A 22,924-nucleotide genomic window follows, 5' to 3' on the forward strand; every position below is an offset into this window, starting at 1 on the left:
TGTTCATGAGAGGATGAAGAGGAGGGAATGATTGGACACACATAGGAGTAAATACTGCTCAGTGTCAAAAGAAAACACACCTGGAACAGAGAGGTTGTGAGTTTGAATCCCTCTGAGCTTCAGGAGGACGGTTTCATACTCATCAGGAGGACATTTGTCCACAAATATAAAAGAATTTGAAGAAGTGTGAGAGAGACTTAGATGGTGTTTCCAGTTTCTACTACTTTATATTTCTTCTCCGCTTCATTTCAGAGGGAAACATTAAAGTCTATTAGATGATGAGTTGTTTCAGTCGTTTATAAAGATTTGCAGACTTTATCACTTATTTCACTGCAAATGTAATATTTTTCTAAGTTTTGAACTGATTTTCAAAAAAAGTAGCACAGTCCTGATTAAAGTTAGAAAATGAATAAATAAATAAATAACATATTTTGAATATTTTTAAGTAATTAAGGAATCTTCGAGAGAAAATCGTATCTGATTTTTAGAAGTGAGACATTTTGGATCACAGACATTAACCAAACAAAGGAGAGAGAGAATAAAAGCTCAGGACCCTTTAATAGCTTATTTAAACGTCCACGTCGCTCCGTCAGCGTAGAGAGTGACCGACTGTTACATCATCCATCACTTTTAACTGCTCGCTTGTTGAAACCATCAGGTGACCAACTTCTACAGTGAGATCCACGAGTGCACACACACTGAGGATGGAGACATCTTGTGTCCAGCAGGAAAACTTTAGGAATGAACATTTACATATTCAGAGATTCTGGAGTTCGTAATGAGGTAGAAGAAGGAGATGACTTTTTAATATGGAAATTATACTTTTATAGTATGATTTGTCTTTGGGAGGGAGAGAGGTGATGAGCTCGGTGCACCAGCTCTACCACGACGCCCGGAAGAAACAAACCAGACACACATTATTGTTCCAATCAGACTATTTGTATATATGCGTTAATATATGTATTAATATATGTCTGGAGGGGATCTTTAAGTTAGACAGACGCTCATTTGCTTTCATGTGGGATTTCCAAAGTAAAACACCTTGTAAAGTTCTGTTCATTTAAAGGACCAGTGTATAGAGTAAACTACGGTTTGTCTGTTCAACGTGGCTCCCTCCGTAGATAAAAACGTCTCATTATAAGGTTACAAAAACACAATGATTCATATTTTCAGGTGATTATACACTAATGAAAACATACCTATGGATATTAAATTCCGTTTCTGCCAACAGATCCTCCTGAATGTCACACACTGGACCTTTAACTCTGTTTTATAGACATTAGCTTTGAATGACGCAGGCTGCAGCACAGTGCGGTGTTAACACTGTCAGGGTTCAAACAAACATTTACTGAGAGGCACTTTTGAGAAAGAGTTTCAATAAAAATATAAAATAAAAACAGGAGATGACCACAGAAGAAGGATTCTCTTTAGTTGGCCAGGAGAAAGTTGCTGTTGTTGGAGTTTCCTCTTCGAATCTCTGTGACCAGGTTATGGAGCTTCTCTGACAGCGCCACCTGGTGGGAGAGAACGCCATAGAGAAGATGAGTTTGTGATGTGGGGCCTCTGTGTTTAATGCATCCTGTACAGATTTGGATGCAGATTCTGTGTGCGACACTCACTGTGTAAGAGTCTGGCTCCTGCAGCCTCTTGTGTCGAGGGTGCAGAGTCTGGAGGGAGCTCTGGACCTTTGCTCTAGTTTCTGCAGCGCTGCACAGAGGGTGTGTGACCTAGAAACAGTGGGAGACACATTCAGAAACACTTAACTCCTACACAGTCCTGCAGTATTGTCTTATTTTCTACTGTTCAACGCCTTCCAAAACTTACTTTATCATTAAAACTAGTATTTAAATGTGATCCTTTATGGTTTTAGAAGCAGGATAATAGATCTTATTGCTGTTATTTTTGATGCTGTGGACAGTAATACTTTATCCTGAACATCCCCGAACTCGCTGCTTTGTGATGTGGCTTACAAGCATAGAGAGAGAAAGAGGCTGAATTCAAATTGCAGACTTTATGGGTGTGTCCTCCCCATGAAGTCCAGTGTGTCCAATAAGTCCACACTCTATCCAGACTTCCAGTCCACTTCTGGTGTAAAACCCACCAGACTTTTCTCAGAGGAAAACACGAAAATATGGACGAGCTGACGGAAAGGAAACGACGTGGCGCGGCCCAGCCTCACCTGTCCTTTGGTAAACACTTCCTGGCGCAGGCAGACGACCTGAGCTGGAGTGACGGACACAGAGGAGTTATCGCACCCCAGAGGGTAACAACTCAGAGAGACTCCTGCCTCTGGAGGAGGCTCCACGGCGAGACACTGCAGGTCCAGGAAAGGATGGCCTGCAGAGGAGTGAAGGGAGGGAAGCTGTGAAAACGTTTACAGGCTCACCAGCAGCCCCGGGAGACACCAAGAGAGATGTTTCTGTTCTTACAGTTTCTTACCACTTGTAAAGAAAATAATGGAAACATTTTGATGGGGGTGGTGCCAGTAGAAAGGCTATTGTGTTACCTAAATCCAAAGGGTTTATTTAGCAAACTGTGACTTTTTTAGGACATTTGGGCTTATTTGTTGTCTACAAAAACAACAGAAAATTGTTAATGGATTAAGATTTTTTGCAGATTTGATTTCTGTATTGGGGTAATTCAGCTAATTGAACGCCTAAAAACAATCAAGGTACTTCATCTCATCTGCAAAGATCATTCATTAAAGTTAATATTGCCATAAAGCAGTCCCACTCATTGAATTGGATTTTTCCAACAATGGTTAAAAAGTGTTTCCCAAACTGGGGTATGTGTACCTCTAGGGGGACTTTGGAGTACTGCAGGGGGTACATATTATGTTAATTATTCAATAAGAAGAGTGCAATAGAAAATGTAAATGTATGTTTGATAAATAATATTTTGTATTCAATATTTCTGTTTTCAGTGCAACCTAAACATTAAGATCCTCAGTGAAGCTCAAACGCTTGTTTCTCACTAAACTTTAACTTGCAGTTCAATGCCGTTAGTGTTATTACATAATGACTATAATTTAATTTAAATAAAAGTTTTTCGGTTTATCACCAACCCTTTTGTTAGCATGCACCACCGGAGTGTTTACGCGTTAAAGTACGATAGTGACAGAAGAACAGAGAGAGAAATAAGCGTTTAAGTAGTGAGGATGAGTTCTCACCCTCAGCGTCTATCAGCCTGTAGACATGTTTCCTCCCGGGGACGGTGCTCTTCTCTGGGTCCTCGCTGATCTTCATCCTGGGCCTCCCCCTCACCTCCACCAGCTAACACACACACACACACACACACACACACACACACACACACACAATGGCACCACACAGAACATGAGATCAGGGCACTTGGAGAGGCAGTTAATTGCACTTTTTCTCTTAATCGTTACCTTATAAACGCAGCCCAGCGAGGGCTGTTTGGTGCAGGTGACCAGATGAGTCCCAACACCGACCACATCGATCTCATTCTCCTGAAACAACCCAGAACGTCCATGAAGTCAGGAAAGATGGCAGACAATAAAATGAGCTTCTTGTTCATCATAAACAACCTACCTTCTTGTTAAGCTCAGCCATGCTTTGCTCTGAGATGTTATTGGTCCCAACGATGATCAGTGAATCGAAGGCGGAGATGGAGAACCTGCAGAGAGGGAGATTAGAACCGGACAAATGTTCTCGCTGTAGCTTTTAAAGACGTGCTGATGCGCACACACACAAACGGCGTGGCACCTCACTCACTGCTCGCTGCAGAGTCTGAAGACACGACGGACATCAACCGACTGCCTGCACAGGTCCCCGCTGTCCAGACGAACTCCTACAGGCCGGTAGCCCAGTTCACACAGCGCCAAGGCCACAGCGCAAAAGTTCAACAGACCGCTACTGAAACCAGACACACACACACACACACACACACACACACACACACACAACACACACACACACACACACACACACAATTCAGCATACGATATCAAAGGTTATATATTAGAGATTTAAAACATTAATATAGCATATAGCACAATATAGGATTTATTTCCACCAAACCAGAGTTGGTGATTGTTGGAAAGACTAACAAAGACAGTTTTAATGAGTTTTATTCTGTTTCTGTTCACTTTAATGAAGTTACGATGATCTGAAGGTAAAATGAGTGTTTCTGTCTCTGGAGTCTGGTGGAGAGTGATAGTGATATTACGGCTGTTTGTGGTTAAACTAAAGGTCTATCTCTGGAGGGATCCTTTCCATAATGCTGTCAGACACTGTCAATAACAATCTGAGTCTGTCAGTGGCAGAAACTACTACTGTCAGTGGACTTTGTCCTCTTTAATTAACGTTAGCTTAGGTTGTAGCCCTTTTCATTAAAATATTTACACATTTAACTCTAATTAAGTTTATTACAACCAAAACAGTGTTGATGATTGTTTGAAAGACAAACAAAGATTGTGTTGGTGAGTTTTTGTTGTTGTTTTTTTCCAGTTTGAAGTGTGTTTTATGCTTAGCAAGGTAAAATTATTGGTTTTATTAGTGGGGTCTGGTTGGCCGTAGCATTGTTTTGGTCTGAGATGCTGATTCTCTGGTGCGACATCCAGTGGGAGGTGAATTTAGAATATAAAACCTTTAATAAAACATTTCCTGTTATTGATTAAAAGAATAATGATCAACAGTGAAGGTGTTTGATGGTTGCAGCCCCAGCCGGAGTTCACGGACTTTATAGCAACGTCATTGTGAAAAGTGTTGGTTCAGTTATGAATAGTGATGATGAAATTAAGATTTCTGAAGAACTAAAACCTTCCAACGAACTGTCACTAATAGACTCGTTGCTCCAAACCTGATTGAACTCAGTGTGCACTAGTGACACCTGCTGGTAGAATCGATCTAGTGCAGCAAAATCCTAAAACTCGTGTGCTGCTGCTGCTGTGGTGGAAGAAGTACTTATATAATTTACTTTAGTAAAGCAAAACCACAGTGTAGAAATACTAATAGAAGTGTGCAAAAGTATCAGCATCAAAATTTAAAGTTCAAAGTTCACTTTAAGTATTAAAAGTAGAAGGGGAAATCAGCACTGTTGGCTGATATAGTTCAATACATAAATTACATTAATACTGAAGCATGTGGAGGAGTTAGTTTGAACTACTTTATACACTGTTAGTGGTTATCAAACGTCTGGGTCGGGCAGATGTTTGTTCACATGATAAAAGCCTTAATAGCTACATCTTCAGTATCAAACGTAACGTCGCTACTTACCAGCCAACACTGTAGCTGTCGATCACAGGGAGGAAGTTCTGAGGGTAGGCGATGGCGTAGGACAGAAAGGCGGCCAACTCGCCCTCACGGATCTTCCCATGCTCCGCCCGCAGAAGCTCACACACACGAGTCAACCAGCCCTTCGTCAACGAGATGAAGTCGACTGGATCGGGGTCCCCGTTTACTGCCACGAGAGTCTGAGTGGAAACGGAGAATGGAAATTAACATCGGGAAGAAAGTGTCTTTGAATGCACCAACGGAGAGAGTTTTACAAACAGTATACTTGAAACTGCAGTTCTTATCAATAACAAACGGGCAGCAGAAAGTGTTAAAGACCCACCTTTTTAGTCTGGCTTTCAATAGATTTTTATTTACTTATTTATTTATGTTTTTATTTTTATCATTCATTTATAAAAAAAAAAAAAATCAGTTTTATTGCTTTCTTTTTCTAGTCTGTTTATATATATTTTAGTCTTTTTTGTTACACTGTTTACTTTGTCTACTTATTTATACATTTGTATCTGTTTTATTACTTGCTATATCCTTTTCTTATTCTTAGTTTTTATCTTTTCCTCATCCTGCCTCCGGTTTTAACGTGTGAAGTTCGGTCTCGACCTGCTCTATTTGAAAAGTGTCCTGAGATAACTTCTGTCATGAATTGGTGCTATACAAATAAAATTGAAATGAATTTAATACATTTGCTTGTATGAAAAGTTCTCTGTGGTAGTTTCTCCTACAATAACATGACAACATAACTGATAAAGACATAAAGGCTGTAAAATGTTCACAGTGGTGGATAATGATCGATAATACTGTGCACAAACAGCTGGTCCGGTCCTTTAAGGATGACTGGAGGAGACAACACATACTCACTTGTGGCCAGACCTCCTCCAGGGAGGTAAAGGAAGTGACATATGAGTGCGCCATGGTCCCTGCGACGGGGACCCCAAACAGGAAACCAGCCTGAACGTTACTGGTGAGATCAAACCCTGGAGGGCAGATTGCAGTGTCAGTCTGTGGCTGGGTTCGACATTATCAACGTGCAAATTCAGGACAAACTCAGCCTGAGGAAACACACCTGAATGCAGTTCATTTTGGGGAATTTGGAAATCTTATACATCCTCTTCTTAACCCGTCACCACAAGCAAACATGTACCGTATAAAATGATTAGCTACTTGTAGCTCACACAACCACAAATGTGTGGAAAGAACATGACTGTTTGACAGACCACTCAGCATTCACCTCCGATGTGTGTGTATCGTGAGGCGGTGAGCCCCCCATCTGGTCCCTGAGCCCTCCGGAGGCCCATTTCCAGCAGCTTCCTCCTGGGGCCGGCCGCCAGGCGGAAACGGGCAGCATTACTGCACACCAGACTGGAAAACAGAGGAGAGGCAGAACAGAAACAGGCTGTTGTGTGTCTGGAGCCAAACTTTTGTTATAACAGTGTTATAAAATGCACAGTCTGGGCTGAAAGCTGAGTCAGGATTGAAGCCAATGTGAAATACGGCACTGCTGTAACTTTAATGTGGGTCTTTAATTTTGAGAAAACCTTAATAATTTGATTCAGTTTAACTTGATTTCAAACACACAGGTTCATATTGAATTCCCTTCTTTAATAACCTCTTTAAATGTGCATTCTTCATATGTAGAAAACCCTTTTTTACACACTGTACAACAGTATTGTTTCTTGCTACAGTACAAGATACTTACACTGAGCAGCATCAACACAAGAGGTCATTTATTTTATGACCATCATTTACTAAATGAACATCATGCTGTATGAAACTAGAGACTGAGACCATAAACTCATTAGGAAACTGTTTACTGTCAGCTCATTTCTCCATAAGACTGAATGGTATCAGTGTTTTATTGCAACCAATGGAGCTTCCCCCTGCTGGTCAATACACAGAATGCAGGTTTAAGACACTTTACAGTTGGTTTCACTTCACTTGTTATATCATAATGTAGTAATAACTACTGAGTACTCGTGGGTCAGCCCACACCCATCTTCAAACTCAAGATCTCTCCACAGACAATCAAACACCTGCTAAAGTACAGACCATGACCTCAGCGGTGCTCAGCCTCCAGGAGCACAAACACAGACTCACAGGTGAAAACAACACCAGACAGATAATACTCCATTACAAAGGAAGGACATGAGTCCAACAGTAGCTGTGGACCATGAAATACCAAATATAGAGCACTAAAATGATTTTAATTCATTGATTAGTCGACCAAAGGATTCAAATCTAGCCTTTTGTGCTTTCCGCAAGTTTTGCAGCCACAGAAGTTTCTCCTACACACTTTTGTTTGTTTAATATTATTGTAATTGATTTTTTAAGATAATATTTTACAGCATGGACAGCGTACAGTAAAGTTAGACAACAGGAGAAAGAGTAGTAACATTCAACACTGGTCCCGAAAATGTCACAAAGGGAACTATATCAACATTTCATTCCACAACCCTGTGATTCAAAACAACCTTGAATCATGAATGAATCATAGGTGTGTTGGCTGTTACCTGGCGTAGTTGACCAGACACAGTAAACTGGTCTCCAGCAGCTGAACCACAGCCAGCGGACCTGCCACCTCCATCAGAGGCACCTGTAGATGTGTTGGACACGTAGCACAACAGGAATGAGCGATATCTCGGACGAAACGATTGTCCCGTTAGTAAAATGTGTCAATATGTGTAAATAAACCAACATTAGTAAAAGGAACTTGTTCTGTAAGTAGTTCTCTTACTACTGGGATCAAAACATTGTCTGAAGATCAATTCAGAGGCTGTTCTGTGAATAGTTTTCTGTTCAACTTCTGATCAAACCATATCAATTTCAGGCTAAAATGAACATCTGTTAGCCGTACTCGCTCAGGTTACTCCACCCCCTCCCTACACACAGCGCCCTTGACCTTTGACCTTCAGCCCTGCAGCTCACCCTGGCAAACACCACCGTGCCCTCTGGGACGGAGCGGAGCATGACGCCCGAGCAGTCGAGGCCTCGCAGGAACTGGAAGAAGGCGGGTTCGGTGGCCGGGGGCAGGACTGAGCGCAGGAACTCCACATCTGGATCCACAAAAACACAAGAGTTAACAGCTGGAACGCTGTCAGCGAGCCCGACAACAGAGGGCATCCTTCAACCTACAACACATGTGCTCTTACACAATCCTCCCCCTCCCCCCCTCCCTCACATGGCTCCACACACACACACACACACACACACACACACACACACACACACACACACACACACACATTAAGAGCTAAATCTAATAACTTTCTGGACAGTTAATCTAATCCGACAGCTACCAACAGACTGCTCCGATGTGACTGCGTTAAAGTTTAGACAACTTGCCGAATACAGTTCTGGAAAGTAACTAATTACTTTACTGAAGTACAGTTTAGTTTCAGGGTTTCTTTTTAAGACGTTTAAAGAACTTTATGAATGCAATTTAAAGCTTATTCTACATCCATACTGCCAAAAAAAGTATGAGGGATTTGAAGGGAAATGGATATTGGTTCCATGTTGGTTTCATTGTGTAGTTGTTGGATGATCAATACCATCATAGAAATAAGTCTTTACTTGAGTATTTTAAGATCCCTTAATTGAGGTAAAATACCAATAAAACTGTTTAAAAATACTCCATTAGAAGTAAAAGTCCTTCATTGAAAAGTAAAAGTACTCAGTCTGCAGAGAAATGTCCCCTCAGAGATATATTATACATTAAGTTATTAGAGTAATATCACTGATGGATCAGTAGCCTTTCACTGTTTCTGTACATAAGGTGTGTGTGTGTGTACCTACAGTGTGATGTTTGAATGATGTCTGTACAGAGTTTGACACTAGAAGGATGTTTTCATGAATCTGCTGAGAGTGGAAAGTTTCTCTGAGCTCATTGAGAATCAGATTTTAAGGGGGCGGGGCCTACGAGCATGATTTGTGACATAACAAATAGTTTAGAGGTTAGTCCTGGTCCAGTATGTAACTTATACAAGTGTAGAAACATGAAGCCACCAGTGCTCAGACACTGAGGATGGACTTTACAGTGTGCAGCAGGAAAACTTTAGAGATGAACAACATTTACATATTTAATGATTCTGGGACTTTTGAATGAGTAGATGTCTTTTAAAGGTTTTAACGTGGAATTTATACACTGCTATTTCGTAGAGGTAGTTGAGTATTTCCAGTTTTTGTAGCTTTATACTTGTAACTTTACCTCATTTCTGAGGCAAATGTACTTTATTACTCCACAACATTTATCTGATAACTATAATCTGCACATTCAATATACAAAAATTTCATTACAAAAGATAATTCTGCACATAATGCGTCAGGCAGTAACTCATTACAAGTAATAATATTACTTCCCCCAGTAACTAGTTACTTAGCCCTCCAAAGAATAATTAGTTACAACATTACTTTTGTTTGCACTCCACTATCCAATCCCATCCTTGGATTAATTCTGTAATATTATATATTATATTATATATTGATATTATATAATATATATAAGTCTTTATTTTAGGGGAGAAGAGGCACAAACTGGGTGAGGAGCAGCAGAAAAGTTATATAACTAGTAGTGTAACTAATTACTGTTGGCAGGGAGTAATCAGGAAAGTAATATTACTTTTTAAAAGTAAACTTTTTTGAATAACCAGCCCACCACCGGTCACAACAACCGTTGAAAACATGTGTTTCCAACCTGTTGCACTGTTCCAACCCTCTGTGCCATGCAGCTGTATGACCCTCCTCTGTACGCAGTGTGTGCCGTGTTGCTTCATGTGCTGATCCTTACAGCACACAGGAGATTACGGATTATTCCCTGAGTGCTGAAGTTCACAACTAAACGTCAAAGTTCGCTGAAATCCTCCTCCTGCACTCACGTTTACTCCCTGAACCCTGACAGGAGGAGGTTGCGCGGTGGACTATTGCGCAAGCACGGGCCGGAATGCGTAAAATGAGTTCGGAGTCAAACAATGTCAAGTTGACCGTGATGGAAAAATAACATGTTGTGAAGTTTTTCAGAGCTCTGCTGGTGTTTAAATAGCGAGGACGGGGGGGAGGACTCACTCACTCACCTTCGTCTGTGAAGCGAAAGCTGCGCACGAACAGCAGGCAGTCGTGCAGCCCGGCGAACAGCGAGAAGCCGCCGCCGAACGGGTTGTCCCTGAAGAAGAGCTCGAAGGCGGCGGGCTCCTGGTGCCGGCCGGCCCGCCAGTACGCGTACGCCATGGTGAACTGGTACAGGTCCGTGAGCAGCGGCGGCACCCGCTCCCGGATAGACCGCTCCATGACCCCGCATGTGTCGCTGCTGGACGGCGCTGCCATGTTATTCAAGACCTCTTGGGTTTCCAGGTTCACTGATGCCGAGATCTCTGGGACTTGCAGTTCTCCAAAAGCCCCACTGACTCCTTCACCTACTGGAGGAGAGACAAACTCCCCCACAGAGCAGAGAGAGAGAGAGAGAGAGAGAGAGAGAGAGAGAGGAGGCGTGTGCTGGAGCTGCAGTTCCAGTTTCAGATCCACACTTCATTTGTAGTCCACTTACTTTTACCTTTCTCCAGGGACAGATGCTCATGTTGTCTTGTGATGGGGGAGGAAGAGTTCCTTTACATAAGCACAAATACTACCACAATGTGAACATACTCCACTAATAAAAGTCCTGCCTTTAAATCCTTACTTAAGTATTATCAGCTACAAGTGTTTGTTGCATTTGACTGCTGTAGATCCCCTCCAGACATGTATGAAGACATATATTCTTATTTTTTTAACTATAATTTCCACATTAAAATCCTTAAAAAGTCTAATCTACTTATTCCACCTGATTCAAATCTGATTTTCTGTGAGCACAAACTTTCCACTCAGCAGATGAATGAAAACATCCTTCTAGTATTAAACTCTGTACAAACATCATTCAAACAGCACACTGTAGGAACAAGAAGAAACACTACTTTATACACTGTTGGGTACTTTAATCAGCAGTAGCTGTCCTGTGAGAGAAAGTTTCTCTAAAACATCTTCATAAACTTATAAAAAGTGGAGTTTTAAACAGTTTATTTAAGTTTATGAAGACTGTAAAGACTGGGTGCTGGATCCTAAATGTGTTAAATCATAAAACGAAAATACTAGGATGAAACTTTTTAATATTTTCACCAATATATTCAAAAGTTAAATGGGAGTTTTGTCCTATGAACAATTCAGAATCACCAGATTTGGAGATAAATTGTTCTCATTTGACAGGAAGAGGATGAACAATTATAATCTGAGAACAGTCACAGTACAAGACATGTTCAGTTACTTTTATAAACAGATGCATCTGAACTTTATCCTAACCCTTGTGTATCTTCGAACATATGCCATACAAGTATGTAAATGTGTGTGTGCTTCTGTTTGCACACTCGCTCGAGGGATGAAGAGTATTCTGAACTGAATTTAACTAAAGCTGTCGTTAAGTAGTTCAATATTTGCCTCTGAGATGTGACGGAGTACAAGTATAAGGTGGTATAACATGGAAATACTCACATTTTTTTCAGTACTTAATATACTTAATGTAGTAAATGTACTTAGTTACATTCCACCACTTGCAGAAAATGTCTTTGCGAACCTAATTCAGTTAATTGGTTAATTAGTTCGATCATTTAAACAATCATGAGGTGATGTATCAGTCTGATAAATGTAAAGGAGTAAAAGTATAAATGTAATAAAAAGTAGAATATTTGAGTAAATATACTTTAATAAAAGGTCAATAAAGCAACAGAACAAACATTCAGAATATTTCTCTTTATTCAACAATCTCACATTCAGTAAATTATTGTTATGAGTTTTGTGTTCAAGTTTTCCAGAAAGAGTTAAGTATTATTTTACTTTACCTTTTACTCTTGTAGTTGTTTTCTTTCTCTTGTATTTCAGAAACATTAAATACTATTTTCTATGCAAGCACACCAGTTCATTTATTCTGCAGATTTAATTATGTAAAGAGCCGAACTCTGTATTTCACTCTGCTGTATATTTAGTAAAGGAAACACTGTAGTTGTGTTTTTATAAATATGATATATCTCAGTGGTTTCCAACCTTTCTCCTGAGTAAACCGACGTCCCCTGAATGGATATTTTCAATAATCCAGACTTTAAAATAACAGATTAATTCAGTTTTCTTCACAGAAATGAATGACATGTTACGATAAAGCAGTAAAGCTTTGGTGACCCCTAGACGAGAACAGAAATCCCTTCACGTGTAACGTTTGCTGAATTTACAAGAAGGCCCAAATAATAAAGAATCTGTAGCAGTCGGCGTCTCACAAAGTGTATAAAGTTTCTCCTCACTCAGTAACTCTCAAACCTGTGTGATATTCTAAGGGAGTCTGGGGATATTAGTTGAAACAGTGTGTTCACAAACACCTGCTGCTTATCTTTGCAGGTAATCGGACGCATTTCCACTACAAAAGAGCTCCTCCGTGTTTGAATGAGCCACGGTGGTCGTTTACACTGGTATTTACAGCAACAGGTTCTATTGTCTCTCAACCACTTTATGTTTACGCTTTAATGTGTTAATCCTTTCAGACTTTTCCCTAATCTTTGCTTTTTTTATTGTGACAAACTTTATAGTTAAACCTCTTCAGGACCATAAATATGAAGCTAATGAAGGAGGACAGGAGGACACATCGGCCCAGGCTTCAAACAGGAGTAGAGACGATCCGATACCAGAACTTTGTGTATGAGTGATGCTGAGTACCGACCCGTATTAACAACCGTAGGCTACTAAGCCCGTGAGGGACAGTGCTGGGTAGTAGCAGGGTCCTGTTTCGGGGCTCGTGTATTACGTGGAATCGGGTCGGTGCACAGACAACGTTTTAGTCAGGCATCGGTATCGGAACAACTCTAAAGCACTCGTCTCTCCTCACCGGCTCATCTGGACACATCTGGACACATCTGGACACATCAGAGGATCCGTACAGTAGAGGTGATTATCCCGGTTCTCCCTGCTGCTCGCCGCCCTCCACCACAGTGGGGAAGCATCCTGCGAGCTCATTGGTCAGCGTGTGCTTCCGTCCCCCCCAGAGAAAGTGCGTGGGCTGTCCCGATTGGCCGTCCTCCTGAGCGTAAACGAAGAACGGGCTGAGCTCGATGGCCAGGGCCGACCTGACCAGGCCGACCCCGCCTCCTCGCTCTGAGCAGGGGTGGTAAACCCGCCCGCTGACAGGATGCATGTACAGCGCCTCCGGGAGGAAGGGGACGGACAGCTGCTCCGCCCCGCCGCAGTACGACAGCAGCTCCTGGTCTCCCAGCAGGTGGGTGAAGACCACGGGACGGTCGTCGCAGCGCAGGAAGTTCCTCTCCCTGCCGCACAGGGACAAGTAGGGGAAGTCGTCCTCGTAACGACCGCTCTGATTCGAACGCAGCCGACTGAAGAAGAAGACCAGGAACTTTTTGTCTGGTGATAGAGAAACAGGGATGAAGAGGAGCTGCTGAGCAACAACAGACAATGAAATATTTGTTTGGGATTATACACCAAGATTTCTGTCTTCTGTTAGCAACCAAGCTGAGAGCCACAGAGACAGAGCTGCAACGATCAGTCGATTAGCTGTCAACTGTTACGTTAATCACCGAGTATTTTGATTAATCGATTCATCGTTTTGAGTCATTTCTCAAGACAAAAAAATGTCCAAATTCTCTGATTTCATCTTCTCAAATGTGATGAAGATATCTGAAGACGTCACCTTTGGACTTTTGGGACATTTTTCACAATTTTCTGACATTTTATGGACCAAACAACTCTAATCCATTAACTGAGAAAAGGATTAATCACCACTAGTTGCAGCTCTAGTCTCTCATTGACAACAACCTCATCTTTACAGAGTGTCAAATGCAGTTTTAAAGCCTTAATAATATTGATTTACTGGCGGTTGATTAAGATTATGTGGTGCATTCAAGTTATCACACAGCAAACCTGATGCTTAATATTCCAGGAGAGGATTATTGAGGCCGTCGTACTACACTGTTTGTTTAATACACGTATAAAACTGTCCAGTGGTGTATTAAGAGCAGTCAGTTATTTCTAACCACTGATCACTGTTTTTAATTTCTGTTTGTTAATCCAGTTTAGTTTCAGTTGGTTTACAGAGTGAGTTTGTTCGTTTCAGTTGAGTTTCTTATTATAAAATGAGGAGTATTCACAGTACAAACACATTAACACATCCCAGTCTCAATGAACATACGCACCAGTAACTCCTTATGTTTGTTTTGTTGACAAAGTTTGGATTTTATCCGACATTGTGATTCACGGTTAGTGGAAATGATCATTTTCACGTCACAACTTTCATTTTCACTGAAAAAAACTTTTAAAATCATGATGATGTGACATCTGTTGGAGCTACAGTGCTTCATTATAAGGTCATTTTATGTATTTATATGCATTTGATATGAATATCTCAACTAATTGTGCAGCTTTTGTGTATATTTGTATTATATTTTAGTTTTGTAACACACAATATAGTTGTTTATAATGTTTTGTTTGGTTTGTACTTTTATTTCAGTTCACTAAAATGTTTTTTTCACACCTAATTTTAGCTTTTAAATGTTGTATAACATATAATATTATTATTATTATATATAATAACTGTAACTCCACCTGACAAACACTTTTACCTTTGAAGCAGGTGACAAAGTTCTTCACTTTGGTGTCATCGAGGAAAAGCTGCAAGTTGAGCACAAACAATGAACATGTTAACACCAGCAGCAGAACTTTACACTGATACCTGTGTGAGCTCATACACTCACCTGTCCTTGGTGGTCAATGTAGTAGAAGTACTCTCGGATGCGCGGTTCCGGGCTCTGGCCCTGGATGTATGTAGCGGTGGTTCTGGAGGCGGTGTGGCCGGCGGGCAGGCAGCGCAGAGCGGCCACAGCTCTGCAGCTGAGCGCCGCGGTCCGGAGAAACAACATGGGCGACGGTTGTTCCGGAACAAACAGTTTCTATTACACGAGCGAGTGACACAACTTCAGCTGTGTCCTCATGTTATTGTTTACAGCCGCATCAGAGGAAGAACCCGGAAGAGTTTCAGTGTGGCACCAGCGTCGGTTTCTGACTACCGCCGCCTGGTGGACACTGGTGGTACTTACATCCATTACAGAGCATTAAAAAGGTGGAAAAAGATTAAAAATGAACAAATAATAATAATAATGTAAAATGATAAGAGTTCAGGGTTTACATACAACTCTTTTGAAGAGACAGTTTTATTCGTCCTGTTTTCATCAGGTTCATTACAGGTGGTGGGTCAGTGTTTATGGGACACTGTTCTCACTACAGAGGATTGTTTTATGCAGTGTTTCGGGTGATTCGACAACAGTTTACTACACTTTTCTGAACCTAAAATACAACTAATATTTACCAGGACAACATAGATTATTTCCAGGATATTTGGCCGTTTTAATAAATTGTTTCCAGGACATGTGGGAACCTTTTGATGTTATTTTTTTTTCACCTAAAGCATAAAAAGTGGTGATGATGTTTGTATTTATTGATAGGCGATTGGAGACATTCCTGCCATCCTTATTAAATAAAATGTTATGCAGTCAGACTGATACAGATCTCTGTTTAGTGACACAATCTGGCTAAATGTATGTATTATCATAGATGTTGGATCATTTATCAATATGTTTCAAGACAAGGTGTCCAACTGTCACATTTCAACAAGATGAAATCAGTGATAAATGATTTTACGGAAAACAAAATGATCTCCCCTCTCCCACTTTTGTTCTTACTGATTAGTAGATATTCCACTCAATGCAACAAATTGGCCAATTGTCCTCATTTATGATCAAATATATACTTTATTAAAGTGCAAACTGTTACCAAAGTGCATTAAGAAGTAGAAATTGTTTGTACAAACAGAACTTTATGTTCCAAAGATACCAAATATCAGGCAAAGTGTATATCTGGAATATTATTTCCATTTGATGTAATTGTGCAGCCATAAAAAAAAGAGGTCTTAGGGATTGAATACGTCCCTCAATGTTAACATAAAGCTTCAGAGAATAACTGGAACAAACTTATACACAATATTAATTATATTCACTGTCAGACAGAGTGGAATAAACCTGAGTTTTCCAACTATATACTGGAGCTGTGTGTTTAATTATTCACCAATAATTTAAGATTTTGTTTAATTAACATGCTACTAACAAGGATGGATTATCCTCCCAAAGCAGACCAACATTAATATTCCCTCTCCACATAATACAATACAAACAAGAACACATACGAAAACATCCTGCAACAAAAAAACTCTGCTATTAAACATGTATATAAATTAAAATGTATTTAAAAAGGTTCAATGTGTAACATTTAGGAGAAATGGAGCATAAGATGGAGTATAATGGAGTATAATCACCTGAATATTGTGTTTTTTGTACCCTAGAGTGAGACGTTTTTGGATCGACTTCCATGGAGTCCGCTGTGTTTCTACAGCAGCCCAGAAGGGACAAACCACACACTGGCTCAAGATAGGAGTGTTCGTGTTTTTCCCTGCGTTAAATCCTGCACGCTGGACCTTTAACCTGCTTTACTAATATTAATTTAGCCTTAATAAAAACAAAAATATAATAAAAAGTAAATACTGGATGGTACAAAAAGTCTTTATTTACATACATGTGCAACATGATGTGTTATTTATTATTGTTTGTATTGTTATTTACACCAACCTGTAGTAAAAAAGGACAATAAAGATTATTAGGCCTCAACTTAGATTCTTAATATTAAAAAAAAGGGTCAGGATTTTTAAATAAAGACTAAACTATTAATCATTTATTAAAATAATTAATTTTTCAGTCGAATGTTTGTTTAATCAACCAGCTGCTGGAGCTCATATATTATAATATAATATCACAGGCCTGCGACTTGGTGAGCTATAAACAGTGAGAGCAGCCTACATGTTTTATTGTGCGAGAGTTAATTCCAAGCAGAGAGAGAGATATATTGTCGAGTGAACACAACGGGGCTCTTCAGGGAGCCTCATGTAAATCTCTCGGCTGATAAAAGAAGCACATAAACAACAACATTCCTCTACAACACAGCGACAGACAGACAGACGGAGAGACAGACAGGCTGCTGCTGCTGCTCATGTTAAAAAGGCCAACACCCCCTAAAACGGTGCAAACAGAGGCTTCTTCTTTGGGACTGACAACACACAAAGCGGCTGATTCAGACCAGCTGCTAATTACAGAAGCTCGTTTCTGCCAATGAAAGAAAAATAAAAAAGATTCTGTAAGTCATTATATTATATCTATATTATACTTAAAAAAATATTTTGAGATACTAATTCAAGATTTTATGAGGGTTTCTCATTATAATGACTCATATGATGTTTTCTCCCCTGTAATATTGGCAGGAATAGGCTTCCGTAGAGAAATGACTTGAAAATAATAACTTTGTGATATTAAGTGATTATTTTGTGACACTAATTCAAAATATTAAGTAACTTTCTTACTATTTTGAGATACTAAGTCAATATTTTGATAATATTTCTCATTATAACGACTTGAACAATTTTTTTTTCTCGTCATATTGGCACAAATGGGCTTCCATATTTAATGACTTCTACTTCACCCAAAAAGTCAAAAATACTGATAAAGTCATTATTTTGAGATACTAATTCACAACACTGAGCTACTTCATTATTATTTTGAGATACTAAAAGAATATTTTGATAAAGATTTTCATTATAAATACTTACACAATCTTTTTTTTTTTCCACCGTCATATTGTCACAAATGGGCTTCCATAGAATAATGAGTTGAATTCCATCCACAGCTCTGAACGATCCACCTACCTCAACCTGTTTCTCCTTCCTCCTCCTCCTCCTCCTCCAGGTAGGGTGGAGCTGTTTCTACCTGCACTCACACACACACAAACACTCACACACACCGGAGTGAGTCAATAATGGCGTTATACTTTTAGACTTTGGAGCGTTTTCATCGACTTATATTCACCGTAAGTTCATATTTGACTGTTGACGCTCGAACTGAGTCTGCGCACTAACGTTAGACAAACGCTAATTAATGAGCTAACGTACCATGAAGGCTACGGAGCGACGTTTCTCTCAGTTTTTTAATCACTTTTTAAACTACAAACCTGCTCCGACATTAGGTTTATAGATCATTCTTGTTAAGAAAAGTGTCTTTTTGTTTTGTTTTTCATTAAAAACCGGTCTTTAATGCTGTTAATAACGCGATTTATGCTGTTTAACGTTTTTACGTGAAGCGAACGTCAACGGTTTCTCCTCGAGGACACTTACGTTGACGTAAAAAGAAAAAAAAAAAAGAAGCTAAAATTATTTAAACACCTGTTTGTAGTTCAAACTGTTGATTTGTAGTTTTTAACTTGAACCGTGTCTGTGTCGTCCAAAGGTCGTTTTCTTTCTGAGTCCAAACTGTCGGTTTCGGTCGGTAGGTATGAGTCAGCCGCCCCGTTCAAACCGGGGCCACCGGGAGAGGAACGGAGACCACCGACACTACCGAGACTCACCGGATGACCGACGGGCATCACCCGACAGGTGAGTTTAATATTAAAGATCATTAAATGTGTCCTGAGTTCATAAATGAATGTAGGGGAAATATAATATATGTATTTATATTTAATAATCTTTAATAGTTTTCTTTTAAATGATGTAAATAAAATAAATATCCATAAAGACATTGAAATGTGTAACGTTGTATTCCTTAATAACATAATAAATAATGTTAAGATACTGCAGCAGCTCCAGATACAACACAATACATAAGAAAGTACACATTAAATAAATAAAGATGTAATGAAAATATAAAATAATAGAGTTAAAGAGTTATTCATAATCATGTTTAAGGAATTATATGTATATATGTATGTAATAAGTGTTGTTAACTGGTTACATAAACAGTAAATAGAGTCTTATAATACATAAATAGGTGTCATATGAATATACAGTTTATATTAATCCAGCACCACTAATATAAAGTGTATTACTGTCACAGGTCATATTGTAGGAGTGTATCTTAAATTCATGAACTGCTGTCATTGTATCTTGTTTATTACTTTTTTTATTGCTTTTTGGAGTAGATGAGTGACTTTTCAGAGTTTGTTTCAGTCCTCAGCACCTCCAGCATTGTAATAACACTCAAAATCATAGCAAGTGGCAAAAATGTCCTTGAGCTTCGGACCATTTTGTTTTAAGAATATAATATTTTGCAGGTGTAATTAACAAGTTCTACTAAAACAGTTGCTGTAAAGTGGAATTGGAGAGTTCATGAGCTCAGTATTAGACCTGGTACTGATATCTGTGCATCAGCAGCAGCACCCAGAGTCCATGTTGAATCATTTTCAGTAAAGAATACAAACTAAAACATGGAAAATGTTCAGTCGTTCCACATTATGATGAAACACCAGCTATATAAGTGTTAAATAACTTCCTCATTGTGTTTGTGTTTCTATGTCCCAGGTCTTCCTCTCGACCCCCATACTACCCCAGAGAGGCCGACTCCCCTCCCAAACATGTGCGGGAAACCCCTCGAGTGGAGCACCAGGAGTCCAAATGCTCCAACGTCTGCTCCAGGAGAGGTGAGTCGGGCTCAGAGTGGAAGTATCTCTTACTGCGTCACGGGGGCGGGGGGGCTGGACTTTGGTTTCACTGCAGCTCAATCCTTCCTTCTGCGAACACCGGACAAACCGGTTTCACTGTGTTTACGGTGCACGCCTCTTTTCCCTCAGAGTAACACTGACGGAGGAGAAAGCTGCTCCTGACCACTCTCATGTACCTGCTGCAGGAACAATAGAGCTGATCCTCTGGAATGTTAATAACACAGTATTAGAACAACAACTATTTTAATTATTTATCAAGATTTAGCTCCAGCTTCTCAAATGGATTCACTTTGTGCTGTTTTCATATCAGTGTTAATGTCATTTATTTGAGTTTAAAGATGAATTGTTTGTTAAAATAACTATTAATTGCAGTCTTTTGATTTAAGAATAGAATAAATCAATTACAGAGTTTGAAGTTTTTATATATTTTTTGCACTGGATTGATTCTTTATTGTCACTGAGACACTGAATGAACAGTTTCTTTCTCTGTAACAACCTCCTCATGTGGAGAGAATAAAAACTAACTGTGCCTGGACCTCCATCTGATTTTGTGATCTCATCCCTCGTCGACTCCCGCAGGCATCGTGCTGATCTGCTCCGTCCTGACCAACGCTCTGGTCCTGATCTGCGTGGTCGCAGCTCAGCTGGTGTCATCGGGCATGTCGTCGGCGAGCGCCATGGGCGGCTTCGACATCAACTCCAACTTTAACCTGCAGGGCACCGAACTGGAGAAGGCGCGAAGGTTGGACAGCCAGTACAGCCAGATGAGGGCGCCGGGCATCTACGGCGGCATCGCCTTCAGCCTGACCCTCGGGGTCCTGTCGCTGCTGTTTGTGGTCGCTGGGAACAAACCGCCTCACCTGATGTCCCGGAAGCTTCTGTTCGGAGCGCTGGTGTTCCAGGCGGTGGGCGCGGTGGCGTACGTGGTGGCCGTGGGGCTCTACCTGCACTTCATCATCAAGGTCAACTCCACGGACGTGTGTCAGGAGCGGGAGCGGCTGTACGCGCGGTCCGGCTACACCTGGATGAACTGCGACGTGGGCGGGGCGGACGCGGGCGTGGCTCTGTTCGGGCTCATCACCGCCATCCTGTACGGCGCCGGCACGGTGCTCACCATCCAGACCATCCGGAGAGTGAGGCGCTACCTGCAGGAGCGAAAACGCAGAGCGGAAGAGAAACAGCAGGCCCGAGGCCGCCCGCAGAGAGCGCCGCTGAGGGCGGAAACCACCGCTGTGTGAGGGGGGGGGGGGGTGAACATCAGCTGGTTAATGTTCAGAGCATCACGAAAAGAGCACAGTAATCATTCCTACAGGAGCCTGATGTGGACAAAAGGAGTGAGTTTACAAGAATATGACATTTTTATATGATTCCCACTACGGAGCCCCTGAAAGGGAACACTTGCATTGATTTCCAATACTTTGATCCATACATGGATGTATAATAAATGATGTGTCAGTGACTCATAATCAGTAAACTACTCTGATATCTCTCCTGTAACCTCTCGGTAGTTGAGCGGGTCGGCGGAGGAGACGCAGTGTCAGCAGTTTGGAGATATTTTAAGCAACCTTTACAACAACAACATTTATGGACATAAAAGTAGCAGTAGGTGACTTTTATAAAGATTCACTTTTGTTTCCACTATATCTGAACAAAAACAAGAAGCAGTTGATTGTCTCGTTCTCTGGTCATCAAACCGCTTTGGGTCGGTGGTTTGAGGCTTCGGGCTTTGTGCTGCAGCTAATATTGAAGTCACACATCCACAGTTTCTGTGTCTGTCAGATAGAAGAACCATTTTTTTTTGCACAACCACGTTTCCAGCCTGGGTTTAAAACAGACTTGTAAAAAAACAAAGAAAAGCTGCCTTTAACTTTCTTCTGTTCCTGACAGTGTTGATCATTGTTCTCTTATTGCGGGTCCACATGAACTGTTCAAGGTCCGGTGTGCGACACTGAGGAGGAGCTGTGGGCAGAAATGGAATATAACATTCGTAGGTATGTTTTTATTTGTTACCTGAGAATGAGACGTTTTTATCTACAGTGGCCCAGAAGGGACAAACCAAACACTGGCTCTAAATTAGGCCGCCGTAGTTTCCCCCCACACGCGTGGAAGGCTGATCTGTATTCAGTCCTGCAACTTCCTCGCTTCACCCTCCGCTTCCGAGCGCGAAGGAGAAACTACGGTGGCCTCGAAACATGCAAAAAACACAAACCTTATCTAGAATCACAGTTTGGTTTGTCCCTTCTGGGCTACTGTAGAAACATGGCAGACTCCGCCTCTGTATTTTAAGTTATATTTTAGTAATAATGAAAACATTATATTCCATTCCTGCCACTGAATGTGACACACTGGACCTTTTTAATTACTTTAATTATTAATTATATTCAGCAGCAATAACAGCCGCACCGCACTGTCCCTTCTTTAAGTGTATCACAGGTTAGTTGTGTGACTTTACCTGGTTGAACACAAGTTATTGCCGCCTGTGGGTATCACTGAGACGTTAAATACTCCACTCATGGTGCTGTTATATTCTATATAACATATATATTATATTCTGTGACTGTGCTCGTGGTTGGATCAGTAAACTGAACCGGTTCATAACCAGTTAATAACCAGTTAATCACTAACTTGCTTTGTGATACAGGTCTGAACTGTATGTTGGATTTGTGTGAACTCAAAAGGGATTAATGTTTTTAACTGTTTACTAGTTTTAATTAATGTATTTTTATATCAGAGTTTTTGTCTTTATAATGCAATTTTGATACATGAATGTATCCACTCTTAATTAAACCTCCAGCAATGTGATTCTATTCGAGACTGTTTCTGTTTCTGAGTCTGAAGTCTGATAAACAAACCAGCCAGAAGGAGGCAGCAGAACTCTGCCGTGGTCCCCTCCATGGTCCCCGCGGTTGTCCCCGCGATTGTCCCCGTCCGTGTCCCCTCCAGAGGCTTCCTGCCAGCCATGACATCACTGCTGCCCGTCCCCTCTGTGCTGTCACACAATGGGGGCCACACATACACAGAAGGGCACAGCAGTGATGTAACCGTGGGGACTGTTTCGGTGAAAACTTAATTAG

The 22,924-nt window shown here is 40.7% G+C and overlaps 3 protein-coding genes across 5 annotated transcripts; 1 reads left to right on the forward strand and 2 right to left on the reverse strand.

Annotated features, from left to right (window-relative positions):
- Positions 1 to 539: 539 nt before the first annotated feature.
- Positions 540 to 10,696, reverse strand: naprt (nicotinate phosphoribosyltransferase). 2 transcript variants are annotated; one of them, XM_051377227.1, is made up of 13 exons: positions 10,319 to 10,696; positions 8,178 to 8,305; positions 7,763 to 7,845; positions 6,484 to 6,614; positions 6,114 to 6,229; positions 5,241 to 5,437; positions 3,738 to 3,875; positions 3,555 to 3,639; positions 3,392 to 3,472; positions 3,170 to 3,272; positions 2,180 to 2,337; positions 1,620 to 1,727; positions 540 to 1,514 (listed from the first exon to the last, which is right to left on the reverse strand). In XM_051377227.1, the coding sequence occupies exons 1-13, from the start codon at positions 10,566 to 10,568 to the stop codon at positions 1,428 to 1,430; spliced, it is 1,665 nt and encodes a 554-aa protein (XP_051233187.1). In that variant the 5' UTR covers positions 10,569 to 10,696; the 3' UTR covers positions 540 to 1,427. The 2 variants fall into 2 exon arrangements, with proteins under 2 accessions (XP_051233187.1, XP_051233186.1); XM_051377226.1 differs by having other exon boundaries at positions 3,738 to 3,878; positions 10,319 to 10,695.
- A 1,309-nt stretch (positions 10,697 to 12,005) lies between these two features.
- On the reverse strand, positions 12,006 to 15,283 carry cunh8orf82 (chromosome unknown C8orf82 homolog). The gene is made up of 3 exons (XM_051377948.1): positions 15,017 to 15,283; positions 14,885 to 14,933; positions 12,006 to 13,670 (listed from the first exon to the last, which is right to left on the reverse strand). Exons 1-3 carry the CDS (start codon positions 15,179 to 15,181, stop codon positions 13,204 to 13,206), a joined length of 681 nt encoding a protein of 226 aa, XP_051233908.1. The 5' UTR covers positions 15,182 to 15,283; the 3' UTR covers positions 12,006 to 13,203.
- Positions 15,284 to 18,105: 2,822 nt separating this feature from the next.
- On the forward strand, positions 18,106 to 22,657 carry si:ch211-191a24.4 (uncharacterized protein LOC100150331 homolog). Of its 2 annotated transcripts, none has more exons than XM_051377943.1 (4): positions 18,106 to 18,227; positions 18,644 to 18,789; positions 19,711 to 19,829; positions 20,430 to 22,657. In XM_051377943.1, the coding sequence occupies exons 2-4, from the start codon at positions 18,689 to 18,691 to the stop codon at positions 21,086 to 21,088; spliced, it is 879 nt and encodes a 292-aa protein (XP_051233903.1). In that variant the 5' UTR covers positions 18,106 to 18,227; positions 18,644 to 18,688; the 3' UTR covers positions 21,089 to 22,657. The 2 variants fall into 2 exon arrangements, with proteins under 2 accessions (XP_051233903.1, XP_051233904.1); XM_051377944.1 differs by having other exon boundaries at positions 18,117 to 18,227; positions 18,687 to 18,789.
- The last annotated feature ends 267 nt before the right edge of the window (positions 22,658 to 22,924 follow it).

The sequence above is a fragment of the Dicentrarchus labrax genome, unplaced genomic scaffold, assembly GCF_905237075.1.
Source record: "Dicentrarchus labrax unplaced genomic scaffold, dlabrax2021, whole genome shotgun sequence".
Taxonomy (NCBI): domain Eukaryota; kingdom Metazoa; phylum Chordata; class Actinopteri; family Moronidae; genus Dicentrarchus; species Dicentrarchus labrax.

Coding starts and splice junctions, on each gene's coding strand:
- naprt (XM_051377226.1), bottom strand. CDS start 10,568: ATGGCAGCGCCGTCCAGCAGCGACACATGCGGGGTCATGGAGCGGTCT. Junction 8,306..10,318: donor CTTTCGCTTCACAGACGAAG/GTGAGTGAGTGA, acceptor TTGTGGATCCAG/ATGTGGAGTTCCTGCGCTCA. Junction 7,846..8,177: donor GCACGGTGGTGTTTGCCAGG/GTGAGCTGCAGG, acceptor ACACATCTACAG/GTGCCTCTGATGGAGGTGGC.
- cunh8orf82 (XM_051377948.1), bottom strand. CDS start 15,181: ATGTTGTTTCTCCGGACCGCGGCGCTCAGCTGCAGAGCTGTGGCCGCT. Junction 14,934..15,016: donor ACATTGACCACCAAGGACAG/GTGAGTGTATGA, acceptor CTCAACTTGCAG/CTTTTCCTCGATGACACCAA. Junction 13,671..14,884: donor CTTTGTCACCTGCTTCAAAG/GTAAAAGTGTTT, acceptor CTCTATCACCAG/ACAAAAAGTTCCTGGTCTTC.
- si:ch211-191a24.4 (XM_051377943.1), top strand. CDS start 18,689: ATGAGTCAGCCGCCCCGTTCAAACCGGGGCCACCGGGAGAGGAACGGA. Junction 18,790..19,710: donor CGACGGGCATCACCCGACAG/GTGAGTTTAATA, acceptor TCTATGTCCCAG/GTCTTCCTCTCGACCCCCAT. Junction 19,830..20,429: donor CAACGTCTGCTCCAGGAGAG/GTGAGTCGGGCT, acceptor CGACTCCCGCAG/GCATCGTGCTGATCTGCTCC.